The 25,114-nt window shown below is 40.1% G+C and overlaps 1 protein-coding gene and 1 pseudogene across 1 annotated transcript; both read right to left on the bottom strand.

Moving 5' to 3' along the window:
- Positions 1 to 15,516, bottom strand: part of LOC104728096 — a 26,592-nt pseudogene extending 11,076 nt beyond the window's left edge.
- On the bottom strand, positions 15,571 to 16,652 carry LOC109127304. The gene is made up of 2 exons (XM_019231894.1): positions 16,375 to 16,652; positions 15,571 to 16,321 (listed from the first exon to the last, which is right to left on the bottom strand). Exons 1-2 carry the CDS (start codon positions 16,650 to 16,652, stop codon positions 15,571 to 15,573), a joined length of 1,029 nt encoding a protein of 342 aa, XP_019087439.1.

Here is a 25,114-nt window from a genome sequence, read left to right as displayed (position 1 = left end):
CCCTATCACTTGTGGATTGAGTCAAGTCCTTTAAACTTGTCCAATCTTTGTTCTCATAGTATCGTTGGGTTTCAAGAAATTTCACATCCCGGGAGACGTACATACGACCATGGACCGGATCATAACACTTGTAACCCTTTTGTGTGGTGGAATAGCCTATGAACATGCCCTTATTGCTCTTTGCATCAAGCTTACTCCTTTGTTCTCCTGGTACTAACACAAAAAACACACAACCAAACACTCGTAAGTGATCTAAGGATGGTTTAGTCTTAGTGAGTACCTCAAATGGTGAGAGATCGTTCAGGATCCTAGTTGGTGTGCGATATATGAGGTAGCACGCGGTCATCACGGCATCTCCCCAAAATCTTTTCGGCACATTCATATGAAACATCATTGATCTCGCCACTTCCATGAGATGCCGGTTCTTTCGTTCCACCACACTGTTTTGTTGTGGAGTGTAAGGACAGCTTGTTTGTTGTAAAATGCCATGTTGAGTGAGATGTTCTTTAAGTTTGTGACTTGTATATTCTCCTCCATTGTCTGATCTTAGTACCTTTATCCTAGCATTGAAATGATTAGTGACATAATTCTGAAAATTGATGAAAGCATCATACACATGGTCCTTTGATGGTAAGAGAGTAATCCAAGTATATTTTGATTTTTCATCAATGAAGGTCACAAAATACTTGTTGTTATCTATAGATAAGCATGGTGATGTCCATACATCAGAATGAACTTAATCAAAACAATTTTTATAAATGGTAGAAGACTTTGGAAAAACAGTTCTACAATGTTTTCCTAGGATACAAGACTCACAACCAGAACTATCAAATGAAACATTCGGCAACAACAAACCAAGAGCACGAGAATGAGGATGACCTAGCCTAGCATGCCACATAGCACTATTATTAGAAGCAAGACAAGAGGTAAGCGATATAGAAGAAGAAAGACTTGGTGAAGTTTTCTCTAAAACATAAAGATTTCCACTTGCATCTCCTTCTCCAAGGATCTTTCCAGTCTTAATATTCTGAAAATGTACATTGTTAGGACCAAATATAGTGTAAAAATCTAATCTGTAGTAGCCATCATTAACAGATAAAAGATTAGAAGTGAATGTTGGCATATATAATGATTTAGAATATTTTTCAAATAATTTTAGGTTATCAATTCCTTTTACTGGTACACGGTTAGCAATTATAACATTCCCAAGGGCCGGTTTAATATGGTCAAGCAGACTCGGGTTACTAATCATATGGTGAGAAGCCTCTGAATCGATGACTAACGTTTTACTTGGTTTAGAAGCAAAGAAAGTGTTACCGGATTCCTTTAAAGCCGCAATGGACCATATGATGGCCTCCAAGTCTGACTTCCTCACCAAGTCCCCATAGGATGCCGCCATTGCCGTTGTCTCTCCTTGTCCACAACAGCTCCTTGGCCGCTTGTGCCTTCATGAGAGAGATTTTCCTTGAACTTGGCCGGCTTAAGGTGAGGATAAAGGATCCAACATTTGTCCTTCAAATGTCCTCTCTTCTTATAGTGGTCGCACACCATTGTCTTCCTTTCCTCATGCTTGTAAACTCCTTTGTTGGCAGTGACAAGCTCCCCCTTACCACTGAAGAGACCAAGAGATCCTTGCTCCTTTTGTACTTGAGCACAAACATCATCAAGTGTCGAAAGCTTATAACCGCGAAGGATGTGTTTAATGAGGTCATTGAATGCCGGATTGAGATTGAGAAGCAAGCCAAAGACTTTGTCTTGTTCCTTCCTTTCATTTAAGATCGCCGGATCGATTGTACTTAGTCTAAGCATCTCAAGCTCAGCCCATAGTGATCGGAACTTGCCAAAATTCTTTGTAAACTCCAAGTCTTCTTGATGAAAATTGTTGATAGCCTTTTTAAATTCAACCACACGGGTAAGGTTGGTCACATTCCCGTACACGTTCGCTAGCGTGTCCCATAACTCTTTTACCGTCTCGCAGTAGGAGTAGGCTTCAAGGATGGGTGCATCAAGCGAATTCTGAAGAATGGCAAGCACGGTCTGATCTTCTTGGAACCACTTCACTTCCTTTTAAAGTTCAGCCTCCTTGTCTTCTTCTTTTTCTTCTTTTCCGTCTTCCTTGCTGGCTTTCTTGGGGAGTTGGTCCGTCTCATCGTTAATCCATAGTCCCCGGCCACTAAGAGTGGTCTTTGTGGTTTTTTTCCACAACAGGTAGTTCGCACCTTTGAGCACCACCGGAGTAACTATCGGTTTTGTGGTCTCCATGGTGAGAAATGACAAGATTACTAGAGAATAGAGAAAGATTAGGTAGATTTGAGAATAGTAAAGAGAGTATAAAGAATAAGAGTGAGTTTAGAGAGTAGTAGATCGAAAAACTTGCTCTGATACCATGTAAGTTTAAGCGGAAGTAAAGGTAGAAATGAGAGAATGAAGGTAGTGAAGTGAGTGAAGAACAAAGAGAATAATGGTAGAATAGAATTCCATTAGTGTGTATTGTTACAAGGTGGCTATAAGCCTTTAAATAGGTAAAGAAAATATTAGGGCTACTCCCTTACATGCGACACAAGGTTGATAGGGACACAAAGAGAGAGAAATACTAATCCCTAGAGTGAAAGCGACCTGACTTGGTCTCCCAAGAAGATACCAAACCCGTGATTCTCTTCTTCCTTCTCTCCTAATGGCTACAAGGAGGGTATCGATCCTTCTCTTGGGCCTTAGATCATTGTGGCCTCTTCTTCACTCGATGGGACATGGTAAGACTCGACCTCTTGTGTAAGACTCGACCCTTTAACTCACTTGTACGGACAACCGTACGCACACCTCCTAGCCTAATCGATCCTGATCAATAACTATCTCTTGTGGTCAAGAACCACTAAAACTGCATTATGTGGCTGCGGACTCTGGAGCTATATCAAAGGTGGAAAAGCTCCAAAGAAAGCCACCAAAGAAGATGGGAAAGAAACCATCAAAGAAGATGAAGAGGAGGCTAGACTCGAAGAAGAAGCCAAATGGTTCCAAGAAGATCAAACCGTCCTCTCCATCCTCCAAAACTCTCTTGAAGCTCCTATCCTTGAAGCCTAATTGTACTGTGAGACGGCGAGTGAACTATGGGAGACTCTCAAGAATGTGTTTGGCAACATCTCCAACCTCACTTGTGTTTTTGAAGTTAAGAAGGCTATCAACGACTTGAGTCAAGAAGATATGGAGTTTAACAAACATTTTGGCAAGTTTAGATCTCTATGGGCCGAGTTTGAAATGCTTAGGCCAAACACCATGGATCCGGCTGTGCTCAATGAGCGAAGAGAACAGGACAAAGTCTTTGCTCTTCTGCTCACACTCAATCCTACCTTTAACGACCTCATCAAGCACATCCTAAGGTCTGAAAAGCTTCCTAGTCTCGATGACGTGTGCGCACAGATTCAGAAAGAGCAAGGTTCACTCGGCCTATTCAGTGGTAAAGGGGAGTTAGTCACGGCCAACAAAGGAGTATTAAAGCCAGAGGATCGTCGATAAAAAGGAGGGTGTGAACATTGCAAGAGGAAGAGTCTCACAAAAGACAAATGCTGGTTCCTACACCCTCACTTAAGACCAAATACCCTCAACAACAACAAAGATCCGAGAGCCAATCTCACTCACTCGAAGGATGAACAAGGGCAAGCCAGCTCATCAAAGAGTGGAGAGGTGACAGCATCCGAAGAATTTGTGAGAAAATCAGACTTGGAAGCATTCTTCAAGTCCTTGGCTCTCAAAGAGTCCGGTAAAACTTTCTTAACTCTTAGTCGTAAGAGTTCTCAGTTGTTGATTCGGGTGCTTCACATCATATGATTAGTAACTCGAATCTCTTAAGCAATATTGAACCGGCTAATGGTAATGATATAATAGCTAATGGAGATAAAATACCAGTTCAAGGGATTGGTAATCTAAAGCTATATAATAAAGACTCTAAGGCATTTTATATGCCTAAATTCACTTCTAACCTTTTATCGGTAAAAAGGGCAACTAATGATCTTAATTGTTTTGCAATATTTGGGCCTAATGATGTTTACTTTCAGGATATTGAGACTGGAAAACTAATCGGAGAAGGTGGATCAAAGGATGATCTTTATGTTCTTGAAGACACCTCTCTTAAATCATTAAGCTCGTCTCATGTTTCTTGTTTAGGTGTTTCTTTTAATGTTATGTGGCATGCTAGATTAGGTCATCCTCAATCTCGAGCTCTTGAATTGATGATACCTAATGTTTCTTTTGATCACTCTAGTTGTGAAGCTTGTATTCTTGGCAAACATTGTAAGACTGTTTTCTCTAATCCACAACCTTTTATGAAAAATGCTTTGACTTAGTACATTCTGATGTGTGGACTTCTCCATGTGTTTCTAGGGATATTAACAAGTATTTTGTGACCTTTATTGATGAAAAAACTAAATATACTTGGGTTACATTGCTTCCCTCTAAAGATCACGTGTTTGATGCCTTCACAAATTTTCAAAATTATGTTACTAATCAATTTAATGCTAAGATCAAAGTGTTTAGAACAGATAATGGTGGAGAATATACAAGCAATCGGTTCAAGAACACCTAGCAAAACATGGCATTATACATCAAACAAGTTGCCCCTACACTCCTCAACAAAATGGAGTGGCTGAAAGAAATAATCGACACTTGATGGAAGTTGCAAGATCAATGATGTTCCATGCCAATGTACCAAAGAGATATTGGGGAGATGCAGTCTTGACCACATGTTACCTTATCAATCGCATTCCAACAAAGATTTTGGAAGATAAATCACCCTTTGAGGTATTAAACCAATTTAAACCATCCATAAGTCATTTAAAGGTATTTGGGTGTGTTTGTTTTGTTCTAGTACCAGGAGAGTTGAGGAACAAAATTGAAGCCAAAGGCACAAGAAGTGTGTTTCTCGGCTACTCGACAACACAAAAAGGATACAAGTGCTTTGATCCTACCAACAACCGCATATTTGTATCTCGGGATGTCAAGTTTCTTGAAGAACAAGGCTACTTTGACAAGAGAGATTGGGATGATCTAAAGGATCTCGCAACCCCTACTGATCGATCCGCCAGTCTCAAGTTCTTACTCGATCACCTTGGCGTCTCACCACGTCAAAACCAAAACGTGTCCCAGGATACTCCACCTGACACGACTGCTATACCTCCGGTGTCACCTGATCCTTCTCTTGCGTCTCATGATTCTGACTCCACGGTTCAGGCACCAGAAGGGGAGAACACACTTGATTTGACACATGAGGAACTTGCACATGAACAACAAGTTCTCGAGCCGGTCAACACATCTGAGCCGACGCCACAACCATTGAGAAGAAGCCAAAGGATCAGATCATATCCAATGTCGACACATGAGGAACTTGTACCATGAACAACAAGTTCTTGAGCCGGTCAACACATCTGACCCGACGCCACAACCATTGAGAAGAAGCCAAAGGATCAGATCACATCCAAAAGTATACTACAATAACCAAGCTGTTGCTCATCCAATTCAAGTCGTTTGCTCTCTTGCGCTACTACCGACTGATCATCAGGCGTTTCTCATCAGAATCGATGAACACCATATCCCAAGCACCTATGAAGAAGCCAAGGAAAGTAAGGAGTGGTTGAATGCTGTTGATGATGAGGTTGGAGCAATGGAGCGTAATCATACTTGGGATGAATCCGATCTTCCACCAGGGAAAAGAGTTGTAAGCTCCAAGTGGGTATTCACTATCAAGTATTTGAGCAATGGAGAAATTGAGAGATACAAGGCTCGACTAGTCGCTCGCGGCTTCACACAAACCTATGGGCAAGATTATAAAGACACATTCACACTAGTAGCAAAATTACATACGGTAAGGGTTTTACTCTGACTAGCTACTAATCTTTCTTGGGAGCTACGGAAGATGGATGTCAAAAAAGCCTTCCTACAAGGAGAACTACAAGAGGAAGTGTATATGACACCACCACCTGGCCTTGAAGACACCATTACTCCGGGAAAGGTATTGCGCTTGAGAAAAGCCATATATGGTTTTAAACAATCGCCTAGAGCTTGGTACCATAAGTTGAGCACCACGCTTATAAGTCATGGCTTTAAGAAGTCTCACATGGATACCACTCTCTTTACTCTCCAAACATCCAAAGGTATAGTTGTTGTCCTCATCTATGTTGATGATCTAATCATCTCCGGGGACAACAAAAAAGGTATTCAAGATATTAAAACTCATCTTAAGTCAGTCTTTGATATAAAAGATCTTGGAGAGCTTAAATATTTTCTTGGGATTGAAGTTTGTCGCTCTCCGGAAGGCTTATTTCTTTCTCAAAGAAAGTATACACTTGATTTGTTATGTGAGACAGGAAAGCTAGGAGCTAAACTAGTGGAGACACCACTTCCTGATGGATATCAAGTAGAACGACAAGGGGAGAGAAAGGACCCACCATATGAAGATCCCTCTCGCTATCGTCGACTTGTAGATAAGCTAATCTACTTAACTCTCACCCGACCTGACATTTCCTATGCTGTGAATCAGGTGAGCCAATATATGAAAGCCCCAACCACATATCATTGGAGCCTCTTGGAAAGAATCCTTCATTACCTCAAAGGGAGCCCTGGACAAGGCATTTGGATGGGAAAGAACTCCACAACGAGCTAGTAGGATATTGTGACGCAGACTGGGGCGGTGGTAGGAAAGATAGGCGATCTACAACCGGCTATTTCACTTTCATAGGAGGAAACCTAGTCACATGGAAGAAAAAGAAGCAAAAGGTGGTTCCAATGTCAAGTGCAGAATCAGAATATTGAGCAATGAGGAAGCTCACTACGGAGCTTGCATGGCTCAAGGTGCTGCTTGAAGATCTAGGCATCAAATCCTCCACACATATCCCTATGCACAGCGACAACCAAGCTGTCATTCATATCACAACAAACTCGGTGTTCCATGAAAGAACCAAACACATAGAGTTGGATTGTCATAAAGTCCGGGAGAAGATTGAAGAAGGAGTTACACTTCCATGTCATACACCAAGTAAAGATCAACTCGCTGACATCTTTACAAAGGCTGCAAGTCGCCAGGTTTGCTCTCATATCTACAGAAAACTTGGTCATGTGGACCTGACACATCCTTGATCTCGATCCTCCTTCCCGTGTTCATCACACTCTTTTTCCCTCAATATAGTTTTGTCCAAAGTGGTTTTATATGTTGAGGTTTTTAATAAGGTGATGCATCACAGGATTCCAAGTTTAGCCATTGCATCCGGCTAAACTTGAAGGGGAGTATTGGTGAGAAGAAGGAACATGAGATCAACGTCGTGTCCGTACAAGTGTCCGTACGAGTGTCCGTACAGTTGAAGCAATGAGGCCGTAGAGATCAATAGAGTGAGTGGTGTATAAGTGGCCCGATAGTGAAGTAAGGCCCATGGGACAGAAGGATCTGGAAGAACCTAAATATCTAGCCAAGGAAGAAGAAGAATCACGTGTTTACCTTTGGTGTGCGAGCTGTGCGAGTCAAACAAAGGGAAGGAAGGGTCGCTTTCACCTTTTCGAGTTCAAGACAAGCTGCATTATGTCTCTTTCATCTCACCATCACTTCTAACGGCATATGCCCATTGTTTTTACTATATTAGACTATGTAACAACACTTGAGAAATACTAATTAAGTCTTTTTGTTCATTCTACCTTTTCTCTACTGAGTTACCCTCTTATCCTCTTATTCTACCTATTACATTCCGCAATTCTAACAGTCTGCATCATCACTTGACCTGTTATCAGCATTATCTTCACCATTGTTGTTGTGTGTGGGATGAGTCTCCTCATTTGGTGCAGTGTGAGTTTCTTCCTGTTCTGCTCTGGAGGAACGGTGACTAGGTTCTCCGGTTGTAGTTGTATTGTCCTCCGGTTCTGCTCTGTCTTGAGTTGTTTCAACTAAAAGCTTTTCAAGAATTATTCGAAGATTTGCAGCTCGATCAGACGGTGAGGTTGCTATATCTTTATTATTGTCCTAACTCTTCATATCATAATACCCTTTTGACTCCACAAATTTGACATCTCGTGAGACAAGAACTCTCTTAGTGTCAGGATCATAGCATTTGTACCCTTTTTGTGTTGTGGAGTAACCGATAAACATACTCTTAACACTCTTGGCATCCAGCTTGTCTCGCTGTTCTCCTGGTCGTAACACATAACAAACACAGCCAAACACACGTAAATGATCAAAGGTTGGTTTTACTTTGTTTAATGCCTCAAAAGGTGAGATGTCCTCGAGAATCCTAGTTGGTGTTCGGATGATTAAGTAGCAGGCGGCAAGAACAACATCACTCCAAAAACGCTTTGGCACATTTGTATGAAACATCATAGACCTTGCAACCTCCATTAGATGCCGATTCTTCCTTTCAGCTACACTATTTTGTTGAGGTGTGTATGGACAGCTGGTTTGGTGAATAATCCCATGATTTGCAAGATGTTGTTTAAAGACATGACTTGTGTACTCCCCTCCATTATCTAATCTCAAAATTTTAATCTTGGCATTATAATGGTAAGTCACATAGTTTTGAAAATTTATAAATGCTTCAAGAACTCTATCCTTAGAGGGAAGTAATGTTAACCAAGTGTACTTAGATTTTTCATCAATAAATGTGACAAAATATTTTTGATTTTCTTTAGACAAGCAAGGAGAAGTCCACACATCTGAATGAACTAAATCAAAACAATGGTCTTAGATTTTCAAGTACTTAGAGAATACAGACGTACAATGTTTACCAAGAATACATGCTTCACAATCATCATTCTTAAACGACATACTTGGTAACATTTGTTCTAAAGCACGAAAATGAGGGTGTCCTAATCGAGCATGCCAAATAGTACTACTAGCGTTAACAACAATAGAGTTCAAACATGAAGGTGAGCTTGAAGAAGATAGATTCAAATCCTTGAGCACATAGAGGTCATCTTTAGTGACTCCTTGGCCAAGCACTTTACTTGTGTCAATATCCTGAAAATACACCTCATTAGGACCAAATATTGCATAACAATTTAAATCAGTAGTTCCTTTCTTAACCGATAGTAAGTTTGAAGTAAAATCAAGCATGTAAAAGGCTTTTGAATCTTTATCAAAGAGTTTTAAGTTTCCAATACCCTTTACTGGTATTTTCTCACCATTGGCTATAATGACATTTCCTATGGCTGGTTTAATATTACTTATTAGCTTAGAATCACTAATCATGTGATGAGAAGCTCCCAAATCAACAATAAGGGGTTTACTAGAGCTTAGAGCAAGATATGAGTTACCGGATGCTTTTTTGATGGCTTTGATAAGAGCATTCAGATCTGACTTTGTCACGACCTCCGAAGATGCCATCAATACAGCTCCATTTCCTTCAGGAACTCGATTACTTGGCTCAGACGTTGTTGTCTCTCCAGCCACAGTCGCTTGATGAGCTCTAGGTCCTCCACGAGTGGACGTTGGTCGGTTGATCCGGAGGTGAGGATGAAGTATCCAGCACCAGCTCTTGAAATGACCAGGTTTCTAACAGTGGTCGCAGATCGGTAGGTTTTTATCATCATGTTTGTAGTATCCTCTGTTTGCTGAAGCTATTTCCACCTTGTTCACTGTGACAAGGTCACCTTTGCCTCCAAACAAGACATTTGAGCCATGCTCCTTTTGAATCTGGTTGCATACATCGTCGAGACTTGGAAGCTTGTCTGACCTCAAGATGTGTTTAATGAGGTCGTTGTAGGATGGATTCAGGGTTAACAGTAGGCCGAATACCTTATCCTTTTCCCGCCTTTCGTTTAAAATAACTGGGTCGTGACTAACAGGTCAAAGCATTTCTAACTCTGCCCAGAGAGATCGAAACTTCCCAAAGTGCTTGGTGAACTCCATATCTTCTTGGCTGAGATTGTTGATGGTTCTTTTGATCTCGAAAACTCGGTTTAAGTTGGTTGTGTTGCCAAACACATTCTGAAGTGTATCCCATAGATATTTGGCAGTTTCATAGTATGAGTATGCTTCAAGGATTGGAGCATCAAGAGAGTTTTGAATGATGGCTAGAACACTTTGGTCTTCTTGAAACCACTTGTCTTCTCCACCAGTGACTGCAGTTTTGTCTTCTTGGGTCATAGTCTCCTTTCGAGCATTACTTGAAGTAATATGGGACCAAAGCCCTTGGCCACATAGTGCCGTTTTTGTGGTTCTTTCCCACAGCAGATAGTTCTCTCCTTTGAGAGTAACTGGAACAATCACAGTTTTGGTATTTTCCATGTTGGAGTTAGTATTCAACAGGTAAAGAACACGATTTTATCAGAAAGAGAAAGAAGAGAATAAAGATTGGAGCGGAAGTGTTTAGTGAGTGTTTTGATTTAGAGTGAGGAGCGTTCTCACTCTGATACCATGTAAGATTTAAGACAAGAGTAGTACGTAGAACAAAGATTGAGAGATGGTATATAGTCGAACAGAAAGTAGAACAAAGTATGAAGAGTAAAACAATGAGAATTGTGTAGTGTAATGGAGAAAGAGATAATCTTTTTTCTTACTTCATTTAGTTCATAGGTAAAAGCTAAATATAGACAAAATACAAACGGAATATCCTATACAAGATTCTATGCACAATTACTCATGAGAAAGTGACATCTCCTTAACATAAATATGTGATGTTGAGTTGACTTTGGTTCCCACTTGTATCGACTTACACACGACTCCATGAGGAAGATTCTAGAGATTTTGTGACCGTTGGAGAGACGAGTTCATGGGCTGAATTGGTTAGACCTCAGAACCGTACGGACGGCCTGTTTTGTCTCCTTGTACGGACGTACGGGTTCTCATAATCTGAAGTAGCAGTTCCTGAAAAATGGTCAATGACTTACTTTGAGCATGTCGAAAACTTTCTCGACAATGTATTTCTGCTGGAGATTAGCGCCTTTTTGCTGAACTTTGTCAGGATGTATACAGAGAGTAGCCTTCCTGTAAACTTTCTTGACAGATGCACCGGTAATTAAATCGGTCAATGAAACTGGCTGCCAACCACATCCTGGACAAAGAACCTGCTCATTTACATGGCAACATCAGAATAAAAGTTTGGATTCCTAACATTTGAAGAAAGTTTGGATTCCTAAATTGAACATCAGAGATAGAAATAATAAAGAAAGAGGACAATAAGACATACATATTGTAATGTCGAAAGCAGAGCACGCAAGTTTCCCTCCTTACCCGCACCCAACGTCTTATCTCAACATCCAGGGTCTCACCAATCCTCTGAAACACAAGATACGTAGGTGATTAAACAAAAGAAAATCAAGACAGATTTAGGTTTAAGGATGGTGGCACAATTCGCTTTACACTACTGGCTGCAAAAGGCGCCAGACAAAGCAACATGATTTGAGATGGGTACAACAGAGGAGGGAAAAGGAAGACACCGCGTAGATTTCAAGCTAAATCACCTCTTAAGGAAACTTACATCTTTCTCAGCTTGTTCTCTTTGTACTTGAAGATCATGTTCATTTTTCTCAGCAAGTGCTTTCGCCTGATAGAGAAAACAATTCATGTTAATATACTGGTGAATCCTGTGTCATTGTCAGATACAAAACCCATCAAAGAAAAACTCTAATGATACATACAGCCCGCTCCTATGTCCTCTGGTGGTGTTCCAGCCTGGCACGTCGTCTCTCTTCAGTTTCTCCATCCACATCTTGAAAACCACCAGACTGGGAAGCTGGAGCTATATACAACACAGGGGGGGTTCATTGTGACCAAGTTAACAGACATGAACATATTATTATGGATAAACCTCAGAGGTTGCAGTACCACCTAATATTGAACTGAGATCATCAACAATGTTTGTTGCTGAAGAGGTCTTTCTCAAGTTCTCTGGTGCTCTAGAGGGCACTTGCGAAGATGGCCTGCTAGATTCGAAAGATCCTCCTTTGTTCCATGAATCCTGGAAAGGATCCTGAAACACAACCAGAGTTAGGAGGAATCAAATCACCAGTAAGGCATTAAAGGACTTAAAGCAGAACAAAATAGATAATCCCATCTCACCAAAGGGTTGGTTCTCTGTCGTGGAGCATTGTTTGGTCTAGAAACAGAGTTAAAGAAGGAGTCAAGATCATTGTTATTTTCTTACTTCTGCTTAGCTTTAGCTTGGGCAGCTTCCCTTCCACGTGCCTCAGCAGCTGCCCTTTCCACAGCAGCTCGTTCTGCCTTAACTCTTGCTTCCTTCTCCCGCGCTTCAGCATTCGCCCTTTCTCTAGCTTCTGCTGCAGCTTTCTCAGCCTTTTCTCGTGCCCCTGCAGCTGCCCTTTCACGTGCTTCAGCATGGGCTCTTTGAACTGCTGCTCTTTCTGCACGCTCTCGGGCATCGGAAGCCTTCCCAACAGCAGCTCTCTGAACTTTGGCATGAGCTTCAGCGGCTGCTCTTTCACGTGCTTCCCTTGTAGCCCTCTCTACGGCTTTCCTTGCCAATAGTCTTTCCCTTTCTTTCTCAATTCTTTTCTGCTCTCTTTCTCTGTCCTCTCTCTCCTTCTCCTAGGCTTTTTCCATCTCTGCCTCCCTCTCTGCCCTTTCACGCTCCAATCTCACTTGCTTTTCTCTAAGTTCCCTTTCCCGAGAGTCAGGATTCTCCATGTGATCTCCTTCTCTGCTTCTACTTGCCTTCAAATTTTCTTTCTCTCTCCTTTACTTAGCATGTCTAAACTTCGCTTCTACTTTATCCATGGCATCCTTCATTGCAGCAGCTGATGCAACAGCATCAGAGAAAACATCAAAATCTTCACCAAAGGTAGGTTCAGGGTGTCCATTTGCAGCGGTCTGCTTTCTGCCCATAGAAAAATCATCAAGTTCATCCAGTTGAGATGTTGTTGGGCTATTTACAGAAGCTCTAGCTGAGCTAGGAACATAAGAGTGGTGGTTAGTGGAGCTCGATATAGAAGGCTCGTTGACCTTCTTTTTTACAGGACGTGTAGGTCTCGGTGGTGGAGGTCTCGCAGGTGGCGGAGCACTAGTAGGTTCCGTAAAGAGAGGGATCTCAGATACAGTAAGCCACACATCATCAGATGACTCAAAACTTCCTTCTGTACTGGTAGGTGGTGGAGCACTCGTATTTTGTGGCTCTAAAACATCGTCAAATGAAGCTTTCTTAGAATGGTAACTCCTAGAACTTTCTACAGGTGACTGGGAGCCACTGATGTTTCCTGGTTGTTTTAAATGACTCTGGCTTCTACTATTCATATCTGGGCCTGATTTTCCAAGACTATCGAGGGGGTCAATTTCAACAAATACTCCTCCATGGACAGATGCATGATCAGTTTTTCTGCTGCTGGAGCTATTGAATTTACCAATTTCCTCTAATGGATCAGTGAACCCTCCCATGGAGGTTCTCTAGGGGTTGAGGCAGACTCCTCCAAGACTACAAATGGGTCTTCTTCCACAAGTTTGGAAGATGTTTTGGAAGGCTGATACGCAGGTTGCTGGGGTTAACTGGTGTCTGAAGTAGACCTGTGAAAAAAAAGTAGAGCATAATTTAAATGATAGAAAGCTATGCCTATACCAAAACAAAAAATCAAGCTGAAACTTTGCATATGAATAACAAACAAAACGTTCAAGCTTTAGGAGATTTTTTCAGTAAGTTTCAGAGAGTAGACATAAGAGAAGCTTCTAAGCAATCAAACAGCTCTCCATAAGCGCTAAGCCATATTTCATTATGTAAGTGTGGTGGCTCTATATCTTGAGGAAGCTCTCAAGTCATCTCTAGGAAAAACAAATTTGTAGCAATGAAGCTAGACACAGATCAAGATGAAAATCATTTATCCTATAAAGTACAAGTCACTTAACCAGTTAAATGGTGACATGTCACTAATTGCAAATTATATTTATAAATTAATTAAATATTTTTCTCCAAAAAGAAGAACAACACGTTAAAAAAAAATCAATTACACGATCTAATAAAACTAACTCCTATTTGCATGGCTACTTAACAAAATATATATTTCGGTGCAAAATAAATAAAGACAAAAATCTTCAAGCTTAACTAGCTCCCACGATCATGAAAAAGATTAGAATTAAGCCAATGTTTTTTTCTATCTCCCACTCTTACCAGCCCTTCTATCGGATGTAAACCGTCATATTTCTTATTAGCCATCTATAAGTACTTGAAAAATGATCTATTGTCTTCTTCCACTTATATTGTAATCCAAAAATGCAGACAAATTCTCTGTACGTAATGGAACACCGACTAATTAGTTAGATACTCCATTTCAATATTTTATACATGATATATTCTTGATTTTGTATTATTTATTTGTTATTATTTCTTATTTTTCTGTTTCTCATAATTTTTTTTGTATTTGTTTGTGACAACAAACTTTTTTTTAGGTTCATCTACAAAAGATCAAACAAAGCAGAAAATCTAAAAAGAACAAAAGCGGGTCGGGATTGAAAGAGTATCGAAAGGTAAGGTCTACAAAAAATTTATGTTTATGTTTGATTGAAATATGTCTAGAGTAGACACGAACAAAGTAAAATATTTACTTCCTTTAGGTAAAGACAAGAATAAGATGTTGTATTAACAAAACAGAAAAAATGTATCTCCTATGGGTCATTAATTTACTTGATATTCAATATATTGTTTCACTACTTTGTCCTCTGTAGCTGTGTCAATCTCTTGAGTATGATGTATGTATATATGTATGTATAGGTGGTTTAAAGGGTTTAAATTATTTTAAGGATTATTGTCATTCAAGCATTCGATTTAAACAGTTTTAGATTCAATTCATATCGATCTTATTAAGTTTTTTTTTTGACAACAATAGGAACAGCTCAAAAGAGCCAATTTAGGGGAACAAAGTTCACAAAAAAAATATGCTACGGTGACAGTCGCGCTTGGCGTGCCAGAGAATCCGTTATGACATTCACATTACGGGGAACTAGAGATAGAGAGAAGGAAGAAAACTCCGTCTGATCTATCTTGATGTCGTCGAGGTAGGGTGTGAAAGCCGGCCAGTCGTGAGGAGAAGACACCATCTTCACCAAGTCAGAACAGTCCGTATAGAAAGCCACATCCCAGTAGTCATGTCCGATCATGCATTGCATAGCCCAAATGAAAGCTTCTACTTCAGCATGGAGTGGAGACAAACTTCGTCGGAAATTGGTTGCTCCCATATCTACCCCGAATCTTGAGGGGAAGAATAAACCCAACCTGCACCTGCAAAAGCATCTGTCGCTTTCCAAGAGCCATCAACGAAACACCGATAACCTGTAAAAGAGGTAGAGAGGAAACGTTTGGGTCCCCTTTGTTTAGGATTAGGGACAAGCGGAGTATGGGGATGATCCTCATCCTCAACCTCCACCTGGGCCTGCAACCAGACATTTGCCTCACCCTCCGCCAACCGAACTACATCTAGTGGATTATCCATCACATCATCAAATACAGGAGCATTTCGCGCTTCCCAAATATACCACATAAGCCACGGGAAAGTGGCTATCTGAGAACCCGGGTTAGAAGAACCTAAGAAGTGGTCCACATTAGCGTACATAGACTCCGTCGGGAAAGAACCAGGACCGACAGGAACCTAAGCTAAAGCCCACACCTATCGAGCCGGTGGGCACCGGAAAATAGCATGATTAATTGTTTCCTCCTCAGCCCCACACCGTACACACGCTGTATCACACGCAATACCGCGACGCCGCAGATTTGCCGAAACCGAAATACAACCTGTCAAGACCTGCCACATAAAATGTTTAATTTTCGGTGGACAGGAAACACCCCAGACGCCGGCCAACAGAGGAGTTATCTCTGGACCTGCTCGAGAGACCATCATAAGCTGTGATACAGCAAAACGTTCCGTATCGTACCCAGATTTAACTGTATACATTCCTGATTTTGTGTAATGCCAACCCATGGAATCATCTAGGCGACGACTTCCTAAAGGGATAGCCCCTATCAGATCAACATCTTCCGGGGCAAAAAACTCCTTGAGCCTATCCGTACGCCAAGTATTTGTGTGACAATCAATTAAATGAGAGATTTTAAGAGAAGGATCCTTAAGAGGACCCTTGCTGAACGCTGGTCTTGGGGATTGAGACGGCACCCAGGGATCCGTCCATATCGAAATGGACTCCCCCGAACCGACCCGTATAATAAGCCTTTTATTAACCAAAGATCTAACGGAAGTAATGCTTCTCCACCCATAAGATGGAGAATAAGAGCGTATCGGTTCCATAGGATTGGAATTGCGATAGTACCTGCCCTTGAAAACCCGAGCAAACAGTGTATCCGGAGCCTCAATCAGCCGCCACAGTTGCTTTGCCAACAATGCCGAATTCAAAGCATCAACATTCCTAAAACCCAAAACCCCAACTGCTTACTGCAACATAGCTTATCCCAAGCTAACCAGTGCATCCCTCCCCCAGACTGTCCTGAAGTACTCCACCAAAAATTCGCCACTGCACTCGTGAGTTTTGACGTCATTGTTTTCGGTAACCGGAAGCACGACATTACAAAAGTCGGAACCGCCGTGGCGACGGACTTGATCATCAACTCTTTTCCCCCTTTGGAGAGAAGTTTCGCCGACCAACCCGTCGTTCGTCCCTGAAGACGATCCCGAACAAAAGAGAAAACCTTTGTCTTGGACCCTCTCAGGCTCTCCGGTAACCCTAGATATGATCCCATCCCGCCCAAATTTGAGATCCCCAACACCCCCCTGCATCTCCGTCCGCACATCGTCATCCACCTTATGACCAAATTGGATCGAAGATTTGGCAAAATTTATTTGCTGACCCGAGACAGCCTCATACTGTTTTAAGATATCCAAAATAACACCACATTGAGCCTTATCTACTTTGCAGAAAAATAGACTATCATCTGCAAATAATAGATGTGTAATTGGCGGAGACTTGTTCGCTACTTTAATCCCTGTAATTTGTTTATCCTGTTCTGCCCGCCTAATATTTGCAACTAAGACCTCCGTACAGAAAATAAACAAATAAGGAGACAATAGGTCTCCCTGCCGTAAACCCCTTTCGGGGACAATCCTACCATTGGGTTGGCCATTTAAAAGGACCTTATATTCAACAGAAGTAACACAAAACATAATTATGGAGATACATGTCTCCCCAAAGCCCATCTTCCGTAACAACGCCTCAATAAAACCCCATTCCACCCTATCATACGCCTTGCTCATATCTGTTTTGATCGCCATGAATTTCCCTTTACACGATGGATTTGTTCTTAAACCATGAAACATCTCCTAGGCGATGAGGATGTTATCCGAAATCAAACCAAGTCGTTTGATTTGGAACAAAAGCAGACTGCGTTTCCGAGATAAGCTCAGGTAACACTACTTCTAACCGTTTACACATGATTTTCGAAATAAGCTTATACCCCACATTACACAAACTAATGGGCCGCATCTCCGCCATCCGGGTTGGCTTGGCCACCTTCGAGATCAAGCAGATATGCATCCTATTCAAACTTTTATCAAAAACACCCTCTTCAAAAAACCAATTAACCATGGCCACAAGATTCTCCTTGACCACTCTCCAAGCCTTCTGGAAGAACAAAGCTGTCATTCCATCCGGTCCAGGGGCCTTATCCGGGGACATCAGAAATAAAGCCTTACGGACCTCCGCCTCCGTTTTCGGAGCTGATAAACTCTCATTTACCTCAGCCATTATTACCCTCTGCACCTCGCGTAAAGCATCCTCAAAATTAGACGGATTAATAGAGGTAAACAAATCCTCAAAATATGATACCGCCATCGTGCAGATATCATCATCCTTCGTTGACCAAACATTATTCCTGTCATAAAGGCCAGTGATCCGATTTCGAGGCCGTCGCTGCTTTGTTTGAGCTTGAAAGTACTTTGTGTTTTTATCCCCCACCTGCATCCAACGGTTACGACTTTTCTGATACCAATAAATTTTCTCATCATTATAGGCGTCACGCAGACGTGTGGTTAAATCAGTAATGACCCCCGATGAAACCGCATCATCCGCTTGAGCCACAGCCAACTGGCGCTTGAGATCCTCAATAGTATCTCGTCGAAACGGAACTTGCTCTTTATGCCAATGAGATATAGCTCGTCGGCAGTTGACAATTTTGTCCACAAAAGATGTCGGACCATCATGATGTTCCCCATTCCAACCCAACGACGATCGAACATAAAAGTTTGTCTTCCTCGCGATCGCTTGGCACCGATATTTACAATAAGCGGGGCGTGATCGGAAGCGATCCTTGATAAATATTCTGTAACCGTGTCCGGAAACAAATCATGTCAGTCCTCATTACCTAAAGCCCTATCCAAACGACAACGGATTGGTTTTTTATCGCGCCAACCCCTCCAAGACAAACAATCTCCAAGATGCGGAAATTCCAAAAAACCACAATCCCGAATCATCCCATTAAAAGAAAGAAACGAAGAAGCATGACGAAGTTTACCCCCTCTCTTCTCGTGATTCCCTATTAATTCATTGAAATCCCCAATAATAAACCAAAGAGTCGACCGAGCAGAACTGATTCTTAATAATCGTTCCCAAACTAAATCCCGATTTTTAGGAACAGGATCCCGATAAATAAAGGTTAGATGAATTATGTCCGTCCTATTGCACGGGTAGTAATACTAGTTTGCATATGAGAGACGAGCAAAAGGTTCACGCTTTTGGAGATTTTCCCAGTAAGTTTCGTACACATAAGAAAACCTTTTAGGCAACCTTACAGCTCCTCCATAGGTACTAATATCGTTCGTAACAAATTTGAAGAGCAGTGACCCTAGGCACAGATCCAAATGAAATTATGCATATGAATGAGAAGTAAAAGGTTGAAGCAACTAAGTTTCGTACACATAAGAAAACCTTTTATGCAAAAAAAAAAAAACAACTATCCATAAGCGGTATCTATGTCTTAAATGGCGAGAGGCGAGGTAAGGCGATGAAGGGCTGGCTTTGCGCCCTGAGCCTAGGCGCACTTCGCTCCGAGCCTTTGATATCTGAGGCGCAACTACACAACAAAACAAAAGGTTAGTTATATTCATTGATCTCTATACCATGTTAGCACCATGTATGAGTCTAAAACCATGTTAGAACCAATAAAATGTGGACTATCATTTGAAGAACAGAGAAAGAGCCAATCCAATAGATAAAACCATAAGCCTGAAACAGAGAATAAAAGAAAAACTATTGTGAGACTTGAGAAGATGAAAGAGCTTAACATGAGATGAGAAGACAAAGAGGTTGTTAAAAAGATTAACATGAAAAGGTTTATGCAAAAGACTTTTTAGGTTATCTAGGAATAGTTGTAGCGGCAATAATGTTCACATGCAATTAATTTTGGAAACATAAAAAGGCAAATAAATAGTATGTTTAACCATAATTACCTTTTTCTTCGTAGGCGCAGCTTTGCGCGAGAGGCACGCTTGATACCAAGGCATCCCGGAGCAAGCGCCTTTGGGCCAACAAGCCCTAAAAATGTAAAACCTCGTCTATATTAGTAAACTTCCAGTGCTTTTTACCTTCACTACAAGAAAACATGGAATTGCCGACTGTAAGTTGCGACTTAAAACACAGTCGCTAAATTTAACGACTGAATTGCGATTGTTTTGCTACTGAATGGCTACTAAAATAAAACAGTCGCCTAGTAGACGCTAATTCGAGACTGATGCATAATGTCGCAGTTTAGTCGCCAATTTGCGACTTATTCCGAGACCAATTTGACAGTCGCCAAATGTTGCGACTAAGCAGCTACTCATTAGCGATTGATGTATTTAATTTGGGCCTTAAACCAAATTTGGACCGTAACAAAACGGTGAAAACCCAAATCGATCTCATCTTCATCCCGAGATACCCTAATCCCTCATTTCTCTACATCCGCCGAGAAAATCCTAGATCTCAATTGCTCTCAATCGAGAAAATCCTAGATCTTCATCCATGTCCTAGTATCTCTCGATTTTGATGATCGGAGTAAAGAAAAAAGGAGGAGGAAGAAGAAACCCCTCAAATCGAACCTCTGGAACCTCACAAACGGCGAATCAAAGACCCGCTAATCTTCCCAGCCAGTATGCCTTCACGCCGGCGAACCAGCGAGACCCAGACACTGATTCTTAGGGAATTCCTATCCCAATCCTCCAGCCTCCAGCGAGACCTACACCTTCTTACAGAGACTATCCACCTCCGACAAATCTGTTCCAGAACTCGAGGAGCTTTCTTGGAACATCCCTTCCAGCGAAGCTTTAATCAGGCATCCTTTTCCTCAACCTCTCGCTTGCGCAACGAATCCACCAGAATTCTCGAGTCAACTTCGAGAGTCTCCTCAACCATCAGTCACGAATCATCATCGACAGTCTCCTCAAGTCTCGAATCTACCTCGATAGTCTCCTCTACCTCGACAATCTCCTCACGTCTCAAATCATCGACCATCCTCTTCTCAACCTGGTCAACCTCGAGCAGCTTCTGCATCACATCACAGTTCTCAAGCGCAAAAATCACATGAGGAAGAAGAAGCTGATTATGAGGATGACGGTGTAAGGCAATCAAATCTCCCAGCTGATGTACTCGCTTCTTTACATGACATGCTTTTCCAACCAGGCCGTGAGTTGTATACCACTGTCCTTTCTCCCTCATTAGAGCGTGGAATCACTTGGTAAGATTATAATTTTTAGTTGATTAGATTGATTAGAATTTTACTTGGATTGATTAGAATTTTTAGGTTTGTTTGTATTTGGAACACTTGTGTTTGTGTTTGATTAGAATTTTAAGAATTTTGTACTTTCGATTTGTTTATGTTTGAAGGTTTGTTTGTGTTTGATTAGAATTTTACTTTTGATTTGTTTGTGTTTGAAGGTTTGGTAAAGACAAGTCATCAATTACCCGAAAGATTACAAAAGTGTTTACAAACAAGTTTGATGGTCCATATTACAGTTGGGGTTGTGTTCCTACTGCAAGAAGAGAAAACTACTTCTTGGAATTCGCGATAAACTTCTACTCCTCTCAATTTGATTTCTGTATTTATAGTTTTTTTTTGGTTTTTTTTATCACTAACACTAGTCTTCTTTTGTAGAAAACACACACCTGGGATCCCTCACTAACCGGTGTGGTTCAAGAAAAGTTCTATACCATTTTTCAAAACCGTATGAAAGACATGGTTTCCAAGGCAACAGCTCAGCGAGATCAAGTGAAACCGAATTGGATTGAGAAAACTCTTTGGAAAGAAATGTGTGACTATTGGAACACAGAAGAAGCCATGGCAAAGAGTGCAACCACTTCAGCAGCTCGAATGTCTGACCATAATGGTCTTGCCCCTCACAAGCATGTATCCAGGCCAAAGTCTTACTTACAAATCGAACAAGAGATGGTGAGTTACATCATAACCTTTTCATTGTTTAATTACTTGACATCAGATGGTTCCTAACCTTTTAATTTTCTAACATTTCAGGAAGTGGAATTGGGAAGACCGCCAACTCTCCTGAAGTTTTTCTCAGGACTCATACCAAAAAAGATGGTACTTTTGTGGATAAGAAAGCGCAAGCAGTTCATGAGGCATATATATAAGAAAAAAGAGAACCTAAGTTGGCTGATCTGGATAATGATGAGTATTTTTATGGTACTTCACGTCGATTAGAGCTATCTCACGAGGAGGATGATGAGCTCTTTCTTCAGGTAATTTGCTTATTTCTAATAAGCTATTAAGTGTTTCATTGTTAAGTAATTATGTTAACTTTTTCTCTCTATTTTGTTTATGCAGTCTACTTTCATAAATGATAGAGGAACATACTTTGGAGTTGGAAGCCTAGGGAGTTACATCAGCGAGAAGCGGAAGTTCCCTGGAAGCTCTTCTGCTTTCACAATCCTCAGACAACAGCTTGAAGAAGCTAACCGCAAAATAGAGAAACAAGCAGCTCTACAAGTAGAGCGTGACACAGAGCGTGACGCAGAGCGTGACGCAGAGCGTGACGCAGAGCGTGACGCAGAGCCTTCACAGGTTGCAACTGAGGCTTTATGGGTTGCATCTGAGCAACAAGCAGAGATCTCACACTTGGTAAGCTTCCTCAAGACTAACCCAAACTATGTCGCCTTCCTCGAGTCTCAAACCAATGACCCAAACCCTGCTGATGTTCAAAGTTAGGTTCCTTCACTATCCTTGCTTCCTTCATGATTATGAAAACTTTTGTAATATTTGCGACTTGTACTCTTGGATGTTTGGATGTTTTCTGGAACTTATGTTGGATGTAAAATTAAACTTATGTCTTTGTTTAATTTCATGTTTGTTATGTTTTAGTTATAGTTTCCATAATCAGTTTTGGTATTACTAAATCAAATAATTCATTTTTACCAGAATTTTTTTTAAAACATGATAGTTAAACAGTCGTAAAACAGTCACCGAAACGTACACAAAACAATAATCAAAACAATCGCAAATGAGTAACCAGATCAGTCGCTAAAGTGTTGCAATTCAGTCGTAACTTTAGCGACTGTTTGGCGAGGGAAGAACAACCAAAATTATCAGTCGCCAATTAGTAGCTCCGTGTCGACTGTTTAGCGACTGATTATTTTAGCAACGCACTGTTCACCGACTACGTATGTCAGTCGCTAATCAGTCGTCACTAAGTAGTTTGCGATTGTATTGTGATTATTTTTTTAGTCGACAATTCTATGTTTTCTTGTAGTGTTTGTTGTAAAGCCAACACAATGAAGATGTACATTTTTACCGGATATTACGGTAAACCCTCGATCCTACTATAGATTGAAATCAACCTTCAAATTTTGTATGAACCACAATTGACTTATATTTCGTATCAACGACGACATAAACAATCATATACCATTGCTAGCATCCCTTCGGCAATATCCACATGCATTATAATCAAGTATAGAATGAAGAAAACTATAAACTGAGGAAGCATAAACTGAGAGATGAATTTTCTTTTTGAGAAAAAAAAAATTGTTTAGTGGGGAGGTTGTAACTTGGTGATGATCTGATTTACTGGTCATGCGACTTCAATTGAACCTAGCCAAACTGAGTTGGTTAGTTTTATTTTTTTTCAATTAAGATTTTAACAATTCTGCCAAATTAACCAAAACTAATTACGGTTAGGTTTAAAAATTTGTTAATTAGGCTACTGAAGATTTAACCAAAATTATCTGAAATCTTTTGGTACACCTAATGCCATTATCGTTAGCATCTCCAAACTTTGTGTTTCACCTGCCGACGTAGTCTTAAGAACTTATCATAGTTTCATATGTGATGGTTTAACAAGAATGACGACTAAAAGAGAAGAAGATGTTGTTTTGAAGAATATATCGAAGAAGAAAATTGTCGTTGGTCACTGGAAGGGTAGGGCTTCTTTTATTATTGGATTTAAATTTAGTCATTCTAAATAAATGATTTTATGTTATTTGATACCTAGAGAAATTTCTCCTTTTATTATATTAGGTTAGGGCTCTTTTTATTATGAAAATAAGAAGAACGGTTAGGGCTCCTTTTCTTATTATGTTATTTAAATATAAGTTGGGCCAAACACATCAAATCTATTCTATACTATTAATTGGGGAGCACACCTAAAGATAAAAAAAAAACGAGTATGCCATACAATGCCCTCATGTCAAAAAAATCAAAAAACAAGGAAAAAAAAATTAAGGGCAAACTGGTAATCTGATGGTGTAAAAAAACGCGGATCTTAGATCACCCGGATTAACCTTATTCGGATCGTCGCTGGACTATGCGACTTTCCAAACATGAACTTCTACGAAACCTGTAAGAAAATTAAAAGGATAATTAAAGAGAAAGAATATTATAATTAATCATAATAAGTTGTGTTTTACCGACATTTAGTACCTACCATATCAAATATGTTCGACATTTAAACTCCAAATCCCAAAATCAAATATATTAAAATCCGAAACTTACTTCTTTCTGAAACTAACAAAATCGGACTCTATCATCTCCACAATCAACATTCCAAACTTTTTAAAAATAGACTAATGAAATCCCTAAACATCATCTATAATAACATATCAAACGGTAACAAATTACGAACTGAAAATCTTTAGTTGATTACATAGAATATTCGACTAATTAATCTTAACACAAACAATGATTTATTTTATTCCTATATCGCAACAAATCAGCTCCATTACTACTATATAACCAAAGAAGATGGCATACACAACCAAACACATCGAACCTAAAGTAACAAACCAGAAAGTCACCTTAATAGTATAGATGGCCGCCAATGATAGTATCACTCAATATCTAGCAATGATGCATTCTATAGAGTGTGATGCCCAACATGGTGAGTTGAAGTGCATACCTGAAAAATCATAACCAACAAGCATCGGTGAGATGAGCGTATAGAGTGATTACTCTTTTTAAAAAATCATATTCAAATACTCACAAATCTTATTACAGGTACAATCATAGCATGTCTCGCGGGTTAAATATTATTATGTGTAAAGCTTTCTAATAACTCATCAATACTTGAGAGCAAACAGAAGCAGGAGTTCTATCTCCAGTTCCCCACGAAGCAAATCAAAGGAGTCGTTGAGATGTTGAGGTAAAGTTATTCTTAAAACCATGATAATATTAAATCAAACATCAACTGAATTTTTCTAATGTATTTCCTGTTTATAGGACTATTTCAATGTATCTAACTATTTCATTGCTGAATATGTATTAATCTGCATTTCATTTAGCATAAAAGTTACAACAACTTATTACTAACCTTTATAACAAAACGAAAACAGATTTTACATGGAATCAAAGTAAAAACGCACTCAAAGAGGGGTAAAGATTTAAGGACTTACAAAGATTTGGCTACAAGATATACAAGGAAGCATGTTTAGAAGTCTATAAGACGAATGATATGGTACTTCTTTAAAAAGAAAATCTAAAATCTTATCTTATTTTTCCATTCTTTAATTGTTTGTATTTGCTTAATTATGTTAGAAAATTATCAATCAATAAACTTTTTTTGTTAGTCTTCATAAAGTTCAAGACTTATTACTTAAACAATTTAAGTTCAATATGAGAGAATAATCATAAATTGTTTAATTAATTGGGTTGAAAGATAAACCTGTATATAGCCAGCATAATCCCAAATTCCTGCAAGGAAAGGGAGTTGTACATGTAATTGGGTTGAAAGA

This window comes from Camelina sativa, chromosome 11, assembly GCF_000633955.1.
Source record: "Camelina sativa cultivar DH55 chromosome 11, Cs, whole genome shotgun sequence".
NCBI classification, from domain to species: domain Eukaryota; kingdom Viridiplantae; phylum Streptophyta; class Magnoliopsida; order Brassicales; family Brassicaceae; genus Camelina; species Camelina sativa.
The sequence above is the reverse complement of the archived record's forward strand: the minus strand, read 5'-3'. Positions and strand labels throughout refer to the sequence as shown.